General features: G+C 38.2%; 5 protein-coding genes and 1 pseudogene across 5 annotated transcripts; 5 read left to right on the forward strand and 1 right to left on the reverse strand.

Annotated features, from left to right (window-relative positions):
- The first annotated feature begins 1,830 nt into the window (after nucleotides 1-1,830).
- Nucleotides 1,831-3,048, forward strand: LOC125576963 (annotated as a pseudogene).
- A 64-nt stretch (nucleotides 3,049-3,112) lies between these two features.
- Nucleotides 3,113-4,313, forward strand: BNAC08G06500D (uncharacterized protein At1g24000). Its single transcript, XM_013855338.3, has 2 exons — nucleotides 3,113-3,790; nucleotides 3,882-4,313. Exons 1-2 carry the CDS (start codon nucleotides 3,682-3,684, stop codon nucleotides 4,139-4,141), a joined length of 369 nt encoding a protein of 122 aa, XP_013710792.2. The 5' UTR covers nucleotides 3,113-3,681; the 3' UTR covers nucleotides 4,142-4,313.
- A 2,356-nt stretch (nucleotides 4,314-6,669) lies between these two features.
- Nucleotides 6,670-7,390, forward strand: BNAC08G06490D (uncharacterized protein At1g24000). Its single transcript, XM_013855015.2, has 2 exons — nucleotides 6,670-6,827; nucleotides 6,919-7,390. Exons 1-2 carry the CDS (start codon nucleotides 6,731-6,733, stop codon nucleotides 7,179-7,181), a joined length of 360 nt encoding a protein of 119 aa, XP_013710469.2. The 5' UTR covers nucleotides 6,670-6,730; the 3' UTR covers nucleotides 7,182-7,390.
- A 1,130-nt stretch (nucleotides 7,391-8,520) lies between these two features.
- BNAA08G20260D (transcription factor IBH1-like 1) lies at nucleotides 8,521-9,692 on the forward strand. Its single transcript, XM_048738022.1, has one exon. The coding sequence runs from the start codon at nucleotides 9,076-9,078 to the stop codon at nucleotides 9,415-9,417; it is 342 nt and encodes a 113-aa protein (XP_048593979.1). The 5' UTR covers nucleotides 8,521-9,075; the 3' UTR covers nucleotides 9,418-9,692.
- A 200-nt stretch (nucleotides 9,693-9,892) lies between these two features.
- On the forward strand, nucleotides 9,893-11,631 carry LOC106436216 (RING-H2 finger protein ATL47). Its single transcript, XM_013877173.3, has one exon. The coding sequence runs from the start codon at nucleotides 10,427-10,429 to the stop codon at nucleotides 11,426-11,428; it is 1,002 nt and encodes a 333-aa protein (XP_013732627.1). The 5' UTR covers nucleotides 9,893-10,426; the 3' UTR covers nucleotides 11,429-11,631.
- A 1,130-nt stretch (nucleotides 11,632-12,761) lies between these two features.
- LOC106436223 (probable alpha,alpha-trehalose-phosphate synthase [UDP-forming] 9) lies at nucleotides 12,762-16,627 on the reverse strand. Its single transcript, XM_013877181.3, has 4 exons — nucleotides 16,403-16,627; nucleotides 13,955-16,012; nucleotides 13,403-13,676; nucleotides 12,762-13,341 (listed from the first exon to the last, which is right to left on the reverse strand). Exons 2-4 carry the CDS (start codon nucleotides 15,937-15,939, stop codon nucleotides 12,991-12,993), a joined length of 2,610 nt encoding a protein of 869 aa, XP_013732635.2. The 5' UTR covers nucleotides 15,940-16,012; nucleotides 16,403-16,627; the 3' UTR covers nucleotides 12,762-12,990.
- Between the last annotated feature and the right edge of the window lie 427 nt (nucleotides 16,628-17,054).

The raw sequence follows: 17,054 nt of genomic DNA on the forward strand, positions 1-17,054 counted from the left end.
CACCGTAAGAATCAGGCATATTACGAGGGACATGCCAATTACCACCCCAACGAACTGTTTCGTTAGCTCCGTAGTAGTCGATTTGTGCTTCAATTTGTTCTCCAGTTAGATATGGTGGAGAAGTGTCTCTCACAACCCTTTTGTGCCTAAACAAATTCTTGTTTCTTCGGTAAGGATGGCCAATGGGAAGAAATCGACGATGACAATCAAACCAACTTGTCTTCCTACCATTCTTCAGTTGAAACGCATCTGTCGTTCCATTACAATATGGACAAGCTAATCTCCCATGTGTAGTCCATCCAGACAACATCCCATATGCAGGAAAGTCACTTATGGTCCACAAAAGCATAGCTCGCATCGTAAAATTCGTCTTCGTTGAACAGTCATACGTCCTCACCCCTGTTGACCACAAATCCTTCAACTCTTTTATCAGTGGTTGTAGGAAAACATCCAGGGACCTTTTTGGATGGTTCGGACCAGGTATCAATATCGTCAAGAATAGCAACTCCCGTTGCATGCACATCTCCGGTGGCAGGTTGTATGGCGTAAGAAAGACTGGCCACAATGAATATTGTCTCCCTGACATTCCGAACGGACTAAATCCATCTGTGCATAATCCGAGATACACATTCCGGCTATTGCTAGCAAAATCCGGATGTACTTTGTTGAAATGTTTCCAGGCTCTTGCATCTGATGGATGAGTCATCTCACCATCCGTCTGAGTATGCTCGGCATGCCATCTCATCTTTGCAGCAGTCTGCTCTGATTGATACAATCTTTTCAATCTGTCTGTAATTGGTAGGTACCACATCCTTTGGTACGGTACCCTATTACGTCCCCGTCCTTGCGGCTTGAATCGTGGCTTCTTGCAGAATCGACATACTTCTAGCTTCTCATCATCTCCCCAATAGATCATGCAGTTGTCGATGCAGACATCTATCATCTCCGAAGGCAACCCAAGACTATAAACTAATTTCTGAATCTCATAATAAGAATCAGCAGACACATTGTCTTCCGGCAAATACTCTTTAAACAAGTCCGCCCATTCGTTCATGCAACTTTCAGGTAGATTGTGATCAGTTTTAATATTCATCATTCTAGCAGCCAACGACAATTTAGAGAGACCTTCTCTACAACCACTGTAAAGTGGTTGATTCGCCGCGTTTAACATTCCGTAAAACTTTTTTGCATCTATATTAGGTTCTTCATCTTCATCATGAGCTACGAATGCATCAGCTACCATATCATGAACCCTATCATAATCTACCATCTCCTCCTGATGGTAACTATGTTCATTATGCAAATGATGATTAACCGGTTCTTCCTGAAAATTGCTATTACTACTACTAGCTTCATTCTGATCATAATTATAACCTTCCCCATGTTGAAACCAGATATAGTAATTTGGCGTGAAACCTCTATTTATTAAATGCTTCCAAACATTTTCACGGTTTGCCAATTTCGAATTGTTGCATTTCCGACAAGGACAGAACATCTTACCACTTTCTTGGGCGAGCGGTGTTGAATCTGCTTGGTGCATAAATGTCTCCAGCCCCGCAAGGTATTCTTTCGTCACTCTCCCGTTAGCATCTCTATGCATATACATCCAATTCCGCAACTCGTAAATAGTCCCAGAGCCAGCCATTTTTTTTTCTTTCACGTTTTTTGTTGTTGGTGTGTTTAAAATGATGTTCCAACATCCATATTTATAGAAAATTTCGAATCTGGTAGTTGTAATTTTACTATGAAATTACGACGAAAATTAATTGTATGGCCAAAAAAAAACGTGAGCCACCTACCAAGTTGGTGGATTCAAAATTTCCTCGTTAAGTACACGTAAAATATTTCGTCGTAAAGCACTCGCGAAATTTACGTGGATTTTACGAGGAAAAACTATTTCCTCGTAAAAGCCACGTCAATTTACATCGTCTTTACGACGAATATTTTTTGTCGTTAACTTACGACGAAATAACGATGCTTTTCTTTCTCAACGTACTTTCCTCGCAAAATCAACGTTTTTTTACGAGGATTATTTTTCCTCGTTAAACTTCCTCGGTAAAGATACGTTTTCTTGTAGCAGTGAAAGTTCACCTTTAAAAGTTCTGATTCGTATCAGAAAAACTAACTCAGTCAAGGAGAGATCAATCATACAAATTTTCTCTGTTAAGGAGAGATTACTTTCCTCTATTATTATTAATTGCTTCACACAACTAAGGGTGTTTGTATTAAAATTTATTCAATATAATCCGAGTTAGCCGCTATAACATGAAATAATTAGATATACCATATTGGAGTTGCTGAATTATATGTTTTTTTTTTGAAAAAGAAAGTCTATTTTACCCATTGCTTTCGCTGAATTATATGTTGATCAGTGTGTGCATATATCCCTTAATATTTTTATTTCATAATATTCATTTGTTAAAACAATTTTAAATGTATCGTTTATAATCACTTTATTCTGTTTAAGTTGAGAGGAAAATATATTCTGCCTTATCGATCCAGTATGAAAATTAAGCGCATTTTTAAAAAAGGAAAAAAAAATCTTCAATTTGTTTAAATTAAGTCATTCCTTAAAAAAACAAATCACAATGACGTTCGCTCTTAAATATTTTGTTGATTTTCTTTCCATCTTCTCTGCGGTCAGTCAAGGAGTGTGCCTCTGCCGTTTCCGTGAGATCCAGATCGGTACTGTGAGGACTAGGAGAGAATTCGCCGGCCAACCGTTGTGGAAAGTGATAGTGATCAACACGGGCACCTGTCGTCACAAGCACGTGACTCTGTCTTGTAGTGGGTTTAATTTCTCCTGTGAAACATGTCAAGTCATGATGCTGCACCCGCAAAGAAACACGTGCCTTCTGATTAAAAGAAAGGCTTCCCAACAAGAGCCACCGCTCACTTCATCTACGCCGGCCAGTCTTACATTTCCAGGCCCAACGGTTCCACGGTCCACACAGAATTTGCTACAATTATTTTTCCTTATAAAACTTTTAACCAAAAAAATTTAAAATAACAATTTATGAAAAATTTGTATGTGAACAAGGTTATTAGTTTTCTTGCGTGTCAAGCAAAACTGTGTTTTCTTATTAATAAACATGATTTTGTGAAACATATATGACTAGAGCATTTCTTAATAACTAGTTATTTCATGATATTCCTTAGCCATAACTATTTTAACGTCATCACATACACATATATAGTCTTTTACAGCAAAAGTATAATCAGTTACGACTTAAATTAAAATACGCTTATGTAGAGTTAATTTACACGTTAGGAACCTAATATCATTTTGGTCTGTAGAATTTATTTATTGTCCCATCCGCCACGTGAATTAACTGGGTCTGGTGTGAAGTAAAATTGTAAATGCTGGAGCATTTGGCTATATATAGAAAGATTCGATATTGTCCAATAAACTGATGCATGCATATTTTTGTGAAACGTGAGTTACAGGCAGAAAAATATGACTACACCGTTTACTACCTACTCACTATTTCATGATATACACATCGGTTTATGTCTATACTTACTATATATGATGACAAAAGGGAAATGTGTGGGGTTAAGTAAAAAAACGTTAACGCAAATTTCATCTCTATATATAAACATCATCATAGAAAGAAGTATACTTTTTACCTCATAGAAAATATACTTGTAAAAGTATCGAGAGAGAGAGAGAGAAAGAGAATGGAAGCACTACATGGAGTTTCTTCTGGAAAGTTTGACATCAAGTCACCGGCGGACAAGTTCTTTACATCTTTCACCGACGACATAGATAGCACTTTTGACATAATATGTAAATCTTTTTAACTCTTCCACATTTCATTCAAAATTCTTGCATATCATCGAACAAAATGTTGAAATACATGTTGTTTCTTTTACTGTAGCGAAGGAGAAGATCACTGAGTCTGTGGGTTGGGAGAAAAGAACAGTGACGTTGAATATGTGTGGAAATCTAGTCTCGGATAGCTACAATACTTTCAAAGCAACCATCACGGTCACTCCCAAGGAAGATGAGACCGATGGTAGCCGTGTGGTGTGGACCGTCGAGTACGAGAAGGTCCGTCATGACATTGGAGATCCAATGTGGATCATCGACATTCTTATCAATTACTTAAAGGAGACTGATGAATATCTTTGTATGTAGTTTTTTTTAAATCACAAGGTGCGTATTTAGTTAGGATATAACCTAACATCTTAGGTGAAATGGGATTTAAATATGTTTCTACGTTAATTGCATTATATTTTGTTACGTTTGGCATATTGGGCTGTACAAACTCGCAAGACTTTCAAGATGAAATATATCGATTTTCATATTATTGTTTTCCATACATATTATTTTGCATAGTTTTCTTGGACCGAGGATTCTGAAAGATTCTCAGAAGGTAAGTTAATCTTCATTTGGTTAAATGGGTAACTGATACACGGTGGATTGTGCACCTCACTGCTTATTATCGCTAATTAGGAATCTCATTACATAAGAAAAACCATGGACAACTAGTCAAATGGTAAGCTTAAGACATTATCCTTGACATTATTCTTATTTCCGAACAGGAAAATGGAAGATTAAAACTTGAGATCTATATTAGCACCAAAACTATTAAATTGTATTAACTACAAGTAAACTATTATGTTTAGTTATGTTAAAATTTCCGAGTTACATGAGCGTTGGTTAACGCAAAAATTCATCACATAAATACATATATATATATGTATCTACATATGATTGTGAATTAATATTTTTAAAATTCAAGTTATGTAGTTTACAAAAGTGAATTTGATCGGCTAGACCATGATTTTCTTGGCCCCCTAAAAAAAGTAAAAAGCAGTAGAAATTTTTTTTTGCAGTATATATTGATGAGTTGGCATTTTCTACTTTTGCCTCTGGCCAGAAACGCGTCAATATACAAGCGGTCAATTTCATCAACTCTCTTTTATGCAAGAAATTAAAAGCACAATTTCCAGTTTGTGAAAACTAATTGAGTAAAAGTGAATACGAGAATAGTACAGCTCTCTCTCTTCTAACTAAAAATTTCATAGAGAGAGATATGGAGATCAGGATTTTAGCTCAGGCAGAATTTCGTGCGGCGACGGTGGTGGTGCCTATCGGCGATTCTATCTGCTTCAATCATCTTATTCACATGTGTCTCAAATTCTCATTCCTCGTCCGCATGTGTCTTTTAGTTAATAGTTCATTTCACATGGCTTCGAAAACTAATTGTAATGGCCTAGTGTTAGACTGTGTGTGGCCCATTAAGTTACTAGATGCTAGAGACTTTATTAATTATTTTATGATGTCAATTACGCAAACTATATTAACATCATCACATTTGATTTTTACATTTACGAAAAACCATGGACAACTAGTCAACTCTAGATACCAGAGAGACTATGGTAAGCTATATTATCCTTTATTTCCCGAATAGGAAAACTGAAGAGTAAAACTTGAGATTTTTATCAGCAATTCAGCACCAAAACTATTTAATTTTTATTAACTTCAAGTCAACTATTAAGTTTGGTATGTTAAAGTTGTTGAGCTACATGAGCATTGGTTGACGCAAAATTTCATCACATACATTTTATATATGATTGTGAATTCATTTCTAAAAAGGAAAGTTATGTAAAAGTGCATATGATCGGCTAGACCATGATCTTCTTGGCCCCCAAAATAAAATATAAAAAGCAGTAAAAACATAAGAATTTGATTTGCAGTTTATATTGATGAGTTGGCATTTACTTCTTTGGCCTCTGGCCAGCAACGTGCAATAACAAGGGGTCACTTTCTTCAACTCTTTTCTTGCAAGAAATTAAAAGCACAATTTATAGTTTGTGTAAATTAAACTGATTAAAAGTGACAACGAGAATAGTGGGAGGTCATGATTTAGCTCAGGCAAAGCTTTGTGCGGCGGGGATGGTGCCTGTCGGCGATTATATCTACTTCAGTCCTCTAATTCACATCATGTGTCTCAAATTCTCAATCCTTGTCCTCATTTGTCTTTTAGTTAACAGTTTGTATTTTGATTGTATATGGGCTTTGAAGACTATTATAATGGTCACGTCTTAGACTTTGTGTGGCCCATTAAGTGACTAGAGGCTAGAGCATTTATTAATATTTTAAGATGACAACAGTTACGCAAAACTATATTAAAATCATCACATTTAATTTTTATCAGTATATAGTCATATGGTTGTTTGAATTCTTTGTGAATGAAAGTCGGTTTCTCTAACTTGGCTTTGTATGCGTATGCCTTTTGGGAGTAAGTTTGGAGTTAGTGTTTTTTGTAATCTCAGGGGTCTGTCCTGTGTGAGTCTTGGTAGCCGTATGGTTGTGTGTGTGTACTAGTGATGGATTTGTTTCTCTGTTTTATCAATTATATACATAATCTTTGAAGGAAAAAAAAAAATATAGTCATATGGTTTTGAAGTACAAATCCATATATAGTAAAAGCGAACAAATCACGACGTAATAACTTTCGGTGGTTACAATTCATTTATTTTCCCATGTGCCACAAGAATTAGGTGACTAGTGAGTAAATTGTAAAAATTGTAGAGCTTATTGCTATACTTATAAAAAATTACATATGGTGAAAAATAGGTAGATGGGTGGAGTTAAGTGAAAATAGTTAATGCAGTGTTCATGGTGAACTCTGTATATATAAAAACTATCATAGCATCAAAAGGATCATACACTAAACCCACAAAACTTATACTTACAAAAAAAAAAACAAATAGAGAAATGGAAGTCTCTTCTGGTGACCTTGAAGTTAAGTCTCCAGCTGTCAAGTTCTTTAGATCTGTCACCGACGACATAAACGGCCCTTTTGACAACATAGGTAAATAATGAACTCTTCCACATCCCATTCATACTTTTTGATCACAGATCAAAACATCCAACTGATTATAATGTCTCACCGTATGTGGCAGAGGATAAGATGGAGACGATGAATTTGGAGGATAGAACATTGACGATGAGAATGAGTGGCTGTCTAATCTCGGAAAGTTACAAGACGGTCAAAGCAACCATCACGGTCAGTCCTAAGGAAGATGGGGAAGGTAGCCGCGTGGCGTGGAGGGTTGAGTTCGAGAAGATTCGTCATGACATCGAAGATCCACTCTTGATAATCGACACTCTTATCGACGTTCTTGTCAATTACTTAAAGGAGACCGATGGAAATCTCCTTCAATAAGCGTTTCTAAACCAAAAGGTTCAGTTTTATATATGGAATGATGAATAATCTAGTTAACAAATTTAAAAGTGAATTTAAACGGAACATATGTGTCATGTGTCTTTGCGCGTGTGTCTACGTTTATCGCAGTATCTTTAGTTACGTTTGGCACTTTGGTGTATAAGCTCGTATGACTTTCAAATTGCAATAAATCTTCGATTTTCAAATTATTGTTCGACCGATGATTCTAACAAATTTGACTAGCAACTATCATGCAACTCATCTCTTATAGTTAATTAAAAACAGTGGATATACAAAAAAATTGGTTTGCAGTTTTGAATGATGTTGAAACCAAACTGAAAAGTGAAACTTTGCATTTTATTCTCTCGCACGCACAAAGAGACTACTATCCAAGAACCAAGATTGTGATCTCATAAAGAACAATTTTTCAGGAATCAAACCGCACCCTTTGTTATCTCCTCTTGATCTTACTCTAGCATTTTTTTTGGTGGACTTTTCTTTTTAATTTAAATCATTGGTCTTAATTAGGCCTATGGGTTCCAATTAAAAAAAATTAGCTGGCCCATTATATTTATATGTCTCTATAATTCGGATCTCATAGGCCTATTTGGATGGAACACATGCAAGTTACGGGGTTTTTTAAGCGACGTGCCACGATTATGGTGCATATTAAGAGCCACGGTGTATGAGTTGGCGAAACACATGCAAGTTATGGGTTGCACTTTGCATGCCTTTCCGATGATTTGACTAAACAAATAAACAACTGTCTGCAACAAATCACGACTGATGTACTACCGTATAGATTCTTGTACTAGAGTCGTATACTCGTATTTGTTAGCACCATGTAACTGTTCCATATTTAAATTATCCATCAGTGTTCTTATTGATGTGAGTGTGTCCTATATAGTTGCACGTTCGTTTATGATAAAATAGGAAACAAAATGCAAAAAATTATGAGAGATATCAAAGAATATATATATATATATGCAAATTAATTCGGAAGTGAGTATACAAATATTTTTTAAGTACACTCTTACATGCAACCCATATATATTGAAGTTTGCAACATGTTGCAAATAGTTGTTGCAACAAAACATATTGCAAATAGTCTGATCACACATAAAACTGCCAGATTCGGTTGTGTAATTTCTTTATTTTGATGATTGGGACCCATACAGATTCAGATGTAGTGAAAATAATTTATCAGTACAGTACAGTCAGTACTTCGACCATAACTATGAATCTATGATCTTTATCACTCGATTATATTTTTTCAATATATATTATTATATTAGTAATGTCTTGAATCAAATGTTTTGAGACGTATGGAGTGAAATATTGGGCAATGATCGAAGCAGAGGCTAAATGGTTCCACGTGGGGCCACTACATTCGATAACGTCAGCCATGACATAACAAACGAAATGGTTCTTGCCTTATTGGCCTCATCATTCTCACATTTTGTAACATGTCTCCCCTCTCTATTAAACCCAATATTCAAGGAATTCAAGTTGGTCCGATCATGCACACACTACTAGCTTGTAATGGACGGACTCTATTGACATTTACTAGATAAAATAAATAAATATATATATGGTTTAATTCTGAAAGGAGCTAAAAATTATCGCATATGTGTTTTGTTTGTCCATTAAAATAGTGAATCTAACATGTAACTTCATGCTTAAAAATATAAACGAATAAACAGAACTTATTACTCTCGTATTTTTTTTATCATTGTTTTATAACAGTTTATCTTTTCTCGCAGCAAAACAACAACACAGATTGAGACTTAAGAGAGTGGATGTGATATATATCATTGACACAAAAGAACCTTTTATTATAAAAAAAAAGAAAAAACTAGAAAAGAGCAGAAATTTTAAATAAAACAAAAAGACAATGAAGAAGACTTGGGACTATATATACATGGACCACAACCACGTCCATTACATATTATCAGTCACAAAATCAGCTGTCATAAGCAAAAAAAAAAAAACAATGGAAGAGTCGAGATCGTACAGAAGGGAGAGGAAGCAGGCGAAGAAGAAGAAAACGGGCCGTGGATCAGGTTCTGGATTCGGGTCAATCCAGATGGAAATGAGGAGGCTCCGAGTTCTAATACCGGGCGGGCGAAGGTTGAACCAACCCGATCTGCTTCTATCAAAGACTACTGATTACGTTGTGCATTTGGAGTTGAGGATTAGGTTTCTCAAAACCCTACTCTCAAAACTGATAGTTTAGTTTGTTTGCTAGTTTTCTTATTCTTCATCTTCTTCATTTTTTGTTATTCTAAAATAAAATTTCCTTTTTATATTTGTATGTTTTTCACAAACTATTTGCGTTTGAAATTTGTTACTTCGCAACTCATGGAATTTGTTTTTCCATGATTTAGATGAAATTTATTAGTTGGGCTTCTAGTAGCAGATGTTATCGTAATTGAGTCCTTATGGCCCATGAATATGTCTTGCAGCTTTTCTAAAAAGTGGTAATGACAGGCTTTTTCTTTATTTTACCAATTCCAAATTCCAATGTTCACTGCTCGAGTTTTTGTTTAAACCATTTGTGGACACTACCATGTGGGTAATGGTTTACTCCACATGTTCAAAAATTCTACTACTACTAGTTACCTTTTTGTGTTCAGTTTATTTATACGAGTCCCTAGATATTGAAAAATCGACTTGCACAAAATATATAGTACTACTCCTTATTTTAGCTGTACCTTACTTTGATTATTGGCAACGATAAACGATTATTGCGGATTGTTCCCTTATTATTGATGACTTGATACCTACCATTGGATAATTAAATATGGCATTAGGCTTTTAGCTATCTAGCCATAACTTAATTCGATAATGCTTTTCTAAATTATTCGAAACTGCTCGGCACTAGATCCCTGAATCAAGCATTGGTCTCCACACCAAAATTGTTATTTTCCAGTTAGACTTTTACTAGTAGATGACCTAATAAAAGTCCTCTACTTCATAACTCTAATATTAAAAGTGATTAATCATTTAAATTAAAATATATTGTTCACTTGTAGTATGTTTTAAATTAATGATGGCAGCTAGCTAGCTCCCTTTGGTTCTGCCAAATCTGTTTATCAATCATTTCAAATTCCAAAAAATCCTGCAACAATTTGACTGTGAATAGATTGAGTTTCATGGATTTATAAATCATAAAATGAGAGGGTTTATGATTTAAATCTGAGAGAGTATTATAGCTTTAATAGTGTCTCTGTTCTTCACTCACTATGTCTCAAAAGATTCATCAAATCTCACCTTCTCCTTCTCCTATCACCGCTAATCGAATAGCCCCGACCGTTCTGTTCATCATCGTTCTCGTCTCCGTCGTCTTCTTCCTCTGCAGCATTCTACATTTAGCGTTCAGACACTACTTAAAGAAGAAAAGGTCGAGCCTTTCTTCCTCAACGCCAGATTCCGACAACCAAAACCCAGAGCTTTCAGATTCCGACACTTACCGGAGACAGCTCCGACAGCTGTTCCATCTCCACGACTCAGGTCTAGACCAAGCTCTGATCGACGCCCTTCCGGTCTTCCTCTACAAAGACATCGTCAAAGGCTCCAAAGAGCCGTTCGATTGCGCCGTCTGTCTCTGCGAATTCTCCGAGGACGACAAGCTCCGGTTGCTTCCGGTTTGCAGCCACGCCTTCCACATCGACTGTATCGACACGTGGCTCCTCTCGAACTCCACGTGTCCGCTCTGCAGAGGAACCCTTTACCCCCCAGGGCACCAGGAGTTCAGTTTCGAGTTTTTCGCCGCCGGAGACGACGGAGAGAGGGAGCCGGCGGAGAATGATATTAGGTGTGGGAAGAGAGTGTTCTCGGTGAGGCTTGGGAAGTTTAGGAGCAGTAATAATATTAATGCTAGTGAAGGAGGAGAGACAAGTGGGTGTGTGAGTGTGAACAGTAGTCTTGATAGCAGAAGATGTTTCTCAATGGGGTCTTATCAGTACATTGTGGCTGAATCTGATCTGGTGGTGGCTTTGTGTCCTAATAGTGAGACTCTGAAGAGTAGTAATGTTGAAGGGAAGAAGATTAACATGAGAAGTAAAGGTGAGAGCTTTTCTGTGTCAAAGATTTGGCAGTGGTCTAATAAAAGATCAAAGTTTGCTAATCAAGGAGAAACCAATCTGGTGGTGGGTGCTTCCTCTTATGCTTGTTCTGCATCTGGTACTGGTAGTAGAGTTGTTGATGGTTTGTCATTGAATGGAAGGAGATTTCAAGGGCCATGAGATTAGAAAGGGTAGCTAATTTTCTGCCATTGATTTATTGATTTTGAGTTTTTTTTTTTTAATTCATTTTGTTAACACTATACTGTAGTGGTGGTCTTTTGTGTCTCTGTAGCTGAACTGATTGTGTTTTCTTGAGGGCAATAAGCTTGTTCTGTGATTTATGTTATATGTGATGGTTCTTTTAATCCCATGTTCTAATCAAACTTTGTTCATACAATCACAAATTTTGGGATATCTAATTAGTTCGTTAGTTTGAAGTAGACGAAGTCCCATTTTTGAAGCTCCATGTTTTTAAGTTTAATGGTTTCATTATCTCAAAGTTTCCAAATATTGTTTTCTAGGGGGAAAATATTTAATAAATGAATTTCATTTATATATAAAAAGAAGAAGAGAAGTCAAATATTATTTCTTTGGTGGGGTTTTAGACTAGTAGAAAATATCCAAAAATGGGATGAAATCATTATTGGTAGGGATAAATAATGATGACCCATAATTTGCTATTATGCTCCAAAAGAGCATTAGAGTAAGAAAGTAGGTAAGAAACTCTCACGTTTATCTTGGAATTCACCTTCATAATAATTTCGTCACGATGATCACCCAAGTCAGACATTGTCTTCAAAATCATATCGAAGGAAGTCACATGAAATTCCACTATTTGATGAGTACCATGGGCTGAACATTTGCTTAAAAATCTTTAAGCAAGTGCTCATAATGAGTGTGGGGATCAGGCATGGCTCTGACGCAGCTGTTGCATATTTTCTCTGTCTTTAGTTAGACATTAAAGGATAAGTTAGTGCGGTTCTCGGCTTCGATGAGAGTTGGTTCATCTTTGTCTGTGTATCACAAAGCTCTCTTGAATTGGCCACGGAGTGCGCTAAAACCAGAATGATTTGTTTCTTGGTGACTGAATCTGAAACTGCCTCTATTTAAGACAAGGAAACATTCTCCGCTAAGAAAACAACCAAACATCCCAAAGGATTATCCGTAACCGCACGAATAAGCTTTCTTCTTGTTGCTCTAGCTCGTCTCCGGTAGGAATCAGAGGTGGTCTGACTGGTTTCAAATGCTTTTGATCAGGAACGGCTTTGTACATTTCTTGATCCTATGTAAACACACACAACAGCCAAAAATGTTGGTTACAGCAAACATATAGTAACAGACTGCAGAAGATGTGAGGATGCGACTGGAACTTACAGTATGATATGAAACGATAGTTATATTGCCATAGAGCCAGAGTATAACCAAGTTTTATAACGCCAAAGATACCATTAATGGTTTGGTGATCACTTTACGATTTTAATGCCAACTTATCCATTTGGTTACTCCGTTTCCGTGTTAAATACAAACCACCATAGAGACTTTCAAAAGATATTCTATACAAAGAGAATGAACACTCCAATTCTAAAAAAACAAACAAAACAGAAAACAGCAGGGAGGGGGAGGTAGAAAGAAAACACCTTCCCCTAGCCTTCATATACACAACAACCCCAAACCCAAAATATTTCCCAAGTCAATATGTTGGTTTTGGTCACTCACACTAACACACTTCTTCAGTACCATTATCAGATGATGCTCTCAAACGCCACATGTGTTTGTGAGGATGAGGATGAGGAAGATTCTTGTCCATACTCTGGCTTCGAGCTGCTCGATGCAGCACCTAGTCCTTCCAGGAGCTTCAATACGTCAGAGACATCATCCAAGAAGTACTTGGCTTTGCTTGGCTTTCTCCCCACCGTGCAGGCAAAGATCTCCGGCCGCATTGGGAGGTCCGGGTTCGTCACTGTGTTCAATATGCTCTCGAACATGTCCTCGTCTGATCTGTCATCTCCTATACACATCACCATGTCGGGTGAGTTTCCATTCTCCACCATTCGGTGTATGACTTTCTCCACAGCCAAACCTTTACTTACTCCCTGCATCAATAAGAACATAAGTACTTGTTTGCAAGCAAAGAAAAGGATCTCTTTGACTTACCTGTGGTTTGACCTCTACTATGTGTTGACCTCTCTTGACGACCACAGGCTCGTTTGCAAGTACGCTCTCTAAATGATCAAGAAGCTCCTTCGCTTGGCAGGATCCAAAGTCTGGATCCGCGTCTTGATGATGCCAAACCAAAGCACTCTCTTTAAACTCTATAGTGGAACCATCGGTTGCATCCATGTAGGATCTCATAACCGGTTCTACAATATTCTTCCACTCCGCTTCAGCTGACGTGTAACAAGTCTCCCATTCCTTCTTGCTACCCCACCTGAATCCAAATACAAATGAGTCTTAGCAGGGCCGTCTAATAGAATGTGCTAGTGGAGCATATGTTCTAAAAATAGGCACCTAAACGAAACGATTTTTCTAAAACAGTTTTTTCAAAAAGTCGGATAAAACACTATAAATTATTTGTTTAGCCGACCACCTAATCAATAATCTCATATAAAGCGCCTAATTACCCCCTACCGATTTTTTTAACATTGTTTTTTCTTTACCAGAGAGAAACATTTTATGTTTAAAAACTTTGAGCATGCATATATATACCTTATGAAGTATCCATGTTCAGCTGCTATTCCAAGATTCTCACACGGAGATAACCACTCGCTCAGAGACTCCCAGCCTCTGCCACTGACGATAAACACAGTGTTTTTAGGATCTTCACACAGAGATTTCAGAACAGAGAGGACTTCAGCAGTAGGGGTCTTGACAAGCGAGCTCTCAGGAACAAGAGTGCCATCATAATCCAAAAATATCGCCCTTCTCTCTGTCTTTCTATACGTGGAGACAATGTGGTCGATAGACAGCTTCCTAAAACTCGGAGACAGTGACAAAACCCTGAAACTCAAGCCGAAACCAATACCCCAACAACGTTTGTTGTAATGATCCTGACTCGCCCTCTCTAGATCCTGCAAAAAGCTCTTCGCCCAATAGCCCACATCGTGAGTACTAACGTAATGATAGTGTTTCTCATGCCGTAACCGCTTCTCGGCCTCGCTCATCTTGAGGGCTAAGTTAACCGCTTCCGCAACAGCATCCACATCCCATGGATTCACCCTTATCGCGCCGCTCAAAGAAGGCGAGCAACCTATAAACTCAGAGACAACAAGCATGCTTGTGCGCGGCGAGTCACGGCTAGTCCCCATGGCTTTATCTATACCCGGAGTCCCTTGCCTGCAGATGATATATTTGTACGGAACCAAGTTCATGCCGTCTCTTACCGCGTTCACCAAGCAGCAGTCCGCCATAGCGTAATAAGCAGTCTTCTCGTAACGCGGCACGAGACGATCAATCAAGATAACTGGCTCATAACCAGGGGAGCCGTACCGCTCGTTGATTCTTTTAGCAGTTACATATATCTCCCTCTTCGCCTCTTCCACATCCTTACCCGAGGCACGCGCCGGGTTCACTATCTGAATCAGTACACATTTGCCTCTCATATTCCAATACGTCTCGAAAAGATGCTCCATGGCTATAAGTTTAAGGCTTATGCCTTTGAAAATGTCCATATCGTCGATGCCGAGGATCAGCTTCTTCCCTTTGAACTGTTCTTGAATCTCTTTCATTTTCGCCGCGGTGGAGGGGAGGTTCAGAACAGACTCAAGCCTACCTATATGGATGCCTATAGGAAGAATCTTGATAAACACGGTTCGACCAAAGTAATCTAGCCCGATGTGACCGCGCTTGGACTCGTAATCGAGTCCAAGCATTCTACTGCAGCAGGATAAGAAATGCCGCGCGTAATCGAACGTGTGGAAACCGATGAGATCACAGTTCAACAGCCCTCTCAGAATGTCGTCCCGGACGGGTAAAGTCCGGTAGATTTCTGAAGAGGGGAAGGGGCTGTGGAGGAAGAATCCGAGCTTGATTCTGTTGAACCGTTTCCTCAAGAACGTGGGGAGAACCATCAGATGATAATCTTGAATCCAGACGTAGTCGTCCTCCGGGTTGATGACTTCCATCACCCTGTCGGAGAATATCTTGTTTGCCGAGACGTACGCCTGCCAGAGACGGCGATCGAAACGGTCGCCGTGGTCAGGGAACATGGGGAGCATATAGTGGAAGAGCGGCCAGAGGTGGTGTTTACAGAAGCCGCGGTAGTACTTTTCTTGAATCTCCTTCGGTAGAAACGTGGGAACGCAGTTGAATTCCGACAGAAGCTTCTGCGAAACAGCTTCTTGCTCGTTTATAGCAATATCAGCGTTGAGTGAGCCTATGTAAACGAACTCTGTGTCTGAAGGAAACCCGTCTCTGAGCTGGATGAGGAGAGAGTCTTCGTCCCAGGTGAAGCACCACTGTCCTGTTTCCGCGTCTTTTTTAGCTTGTAGAGGCAACATGTTAGCGACGATAATCTTCCGCTCGTGGGAGCCGGTGGAGGAGTTAACGTCGGAGGATCCGTCTCCTTCTAACTCGGAGACGATGCCGGGAACAGTCATGACGCGAGGAAGAGATCTCTGAGTTTGAGTTTGAGGGAAGTCCAGCAAGTCCCAAGATGATAAGTCGAGAAAGTTTGCGCAAGATCTCGACACCATGGAGAAGCTAAGCAACAAGAGAGTTTGTGTGCTGACGGAGCAAACACGCGTCTAAACACTTATGGTTAAGTACCTGAGAATAAAAGCAAAACCCATCTTAACGTCACCAAAACAATGATCTTACAACACGACCGAGTCAATGAGTAATACATCAGAAAGAAGAAACCGATAATATCTTTGGAACACGACGAGAACTGATTGCTAAATTTTCTCTCCGCAACTGCTAAGACTCGAACCTAACACCTCCACCTTTATCTTCAGGACATAAAGCTTTACCAATATAGCTAATAACAGCTAGTGGTAAAAAAGAGAAACTATTATTTACATCCATAACAACATAAGATGATTCAGAAACATAGAAACGCCAAATCAAACAGCTAGAGAACACGTTTTTACAGTGATTTTGAACAAAAGTCAAGCAACCCAGAGCAAAAAAAAAGGTGGTTCACTGCTGCTTGCTCACCTTCTAATCGCCGTTGATTGTCTTCTTCGTGGAACCGACGAAAGAGAACGATAAGGACTTATTACAACTCTTTGGGACATTCGATGCAGAGTCGGAGCATCGAAGAAGATTGATGCGAAAGAAAAAATGAATAAACCGAGATGCACATATACACGTTTTCTAACGATCTATTTTTTTCTTTATTTTTTATTTATTTATAATATTGTGGAAATGACGTTAGTACCCTTAATCCTCTTATCATCTTCGTACAATAGGGTTGGTAGATGACTAGATAATGCGGTGGACCTCTCTTTTTTCTTCGGCCGAAACAAATAAAATAATATCCTTAATCCAATCCAAATGTTAATGGACGTTTGTATTAAATTATGCGATCTCATCAAACCTACTGTCTAGGTCGTATATTGTGTTCTGGGTCCACCTTTATAAACTTTTTTAAAAATTGACATTTTTTTGGCTGTTTTATATTGACCTATCGTTTACGAGTTTATCCGAATTGGAGGAGAACCACGGCATATTCAAAATCAAGTAGTTTTGGTTGACATGACTCCAAGCATATATTCAAATTTTTATTTGACCTCAAAAAATAATACTCTCAGCTAAACTAATTCCAGTTTTCTTTCGAGAAATGCAAATACCATAAACATTCATCAAA

This window comes from Brassica napus, chromosome A8 (assembly GCF_020379485.1).
Source record: "Brassica napus cultivar Da-Ae chromosome A8, Da-Ae, whole genome shotgun sequence".
Classification (NCBI taxonomy): domain Eukaryota; kingdom Viridiplantae; phylum Streptophyta; class Magnoliopsida; order Brassicales; family Brassicaceae; genus Brassica; species Brassica napus.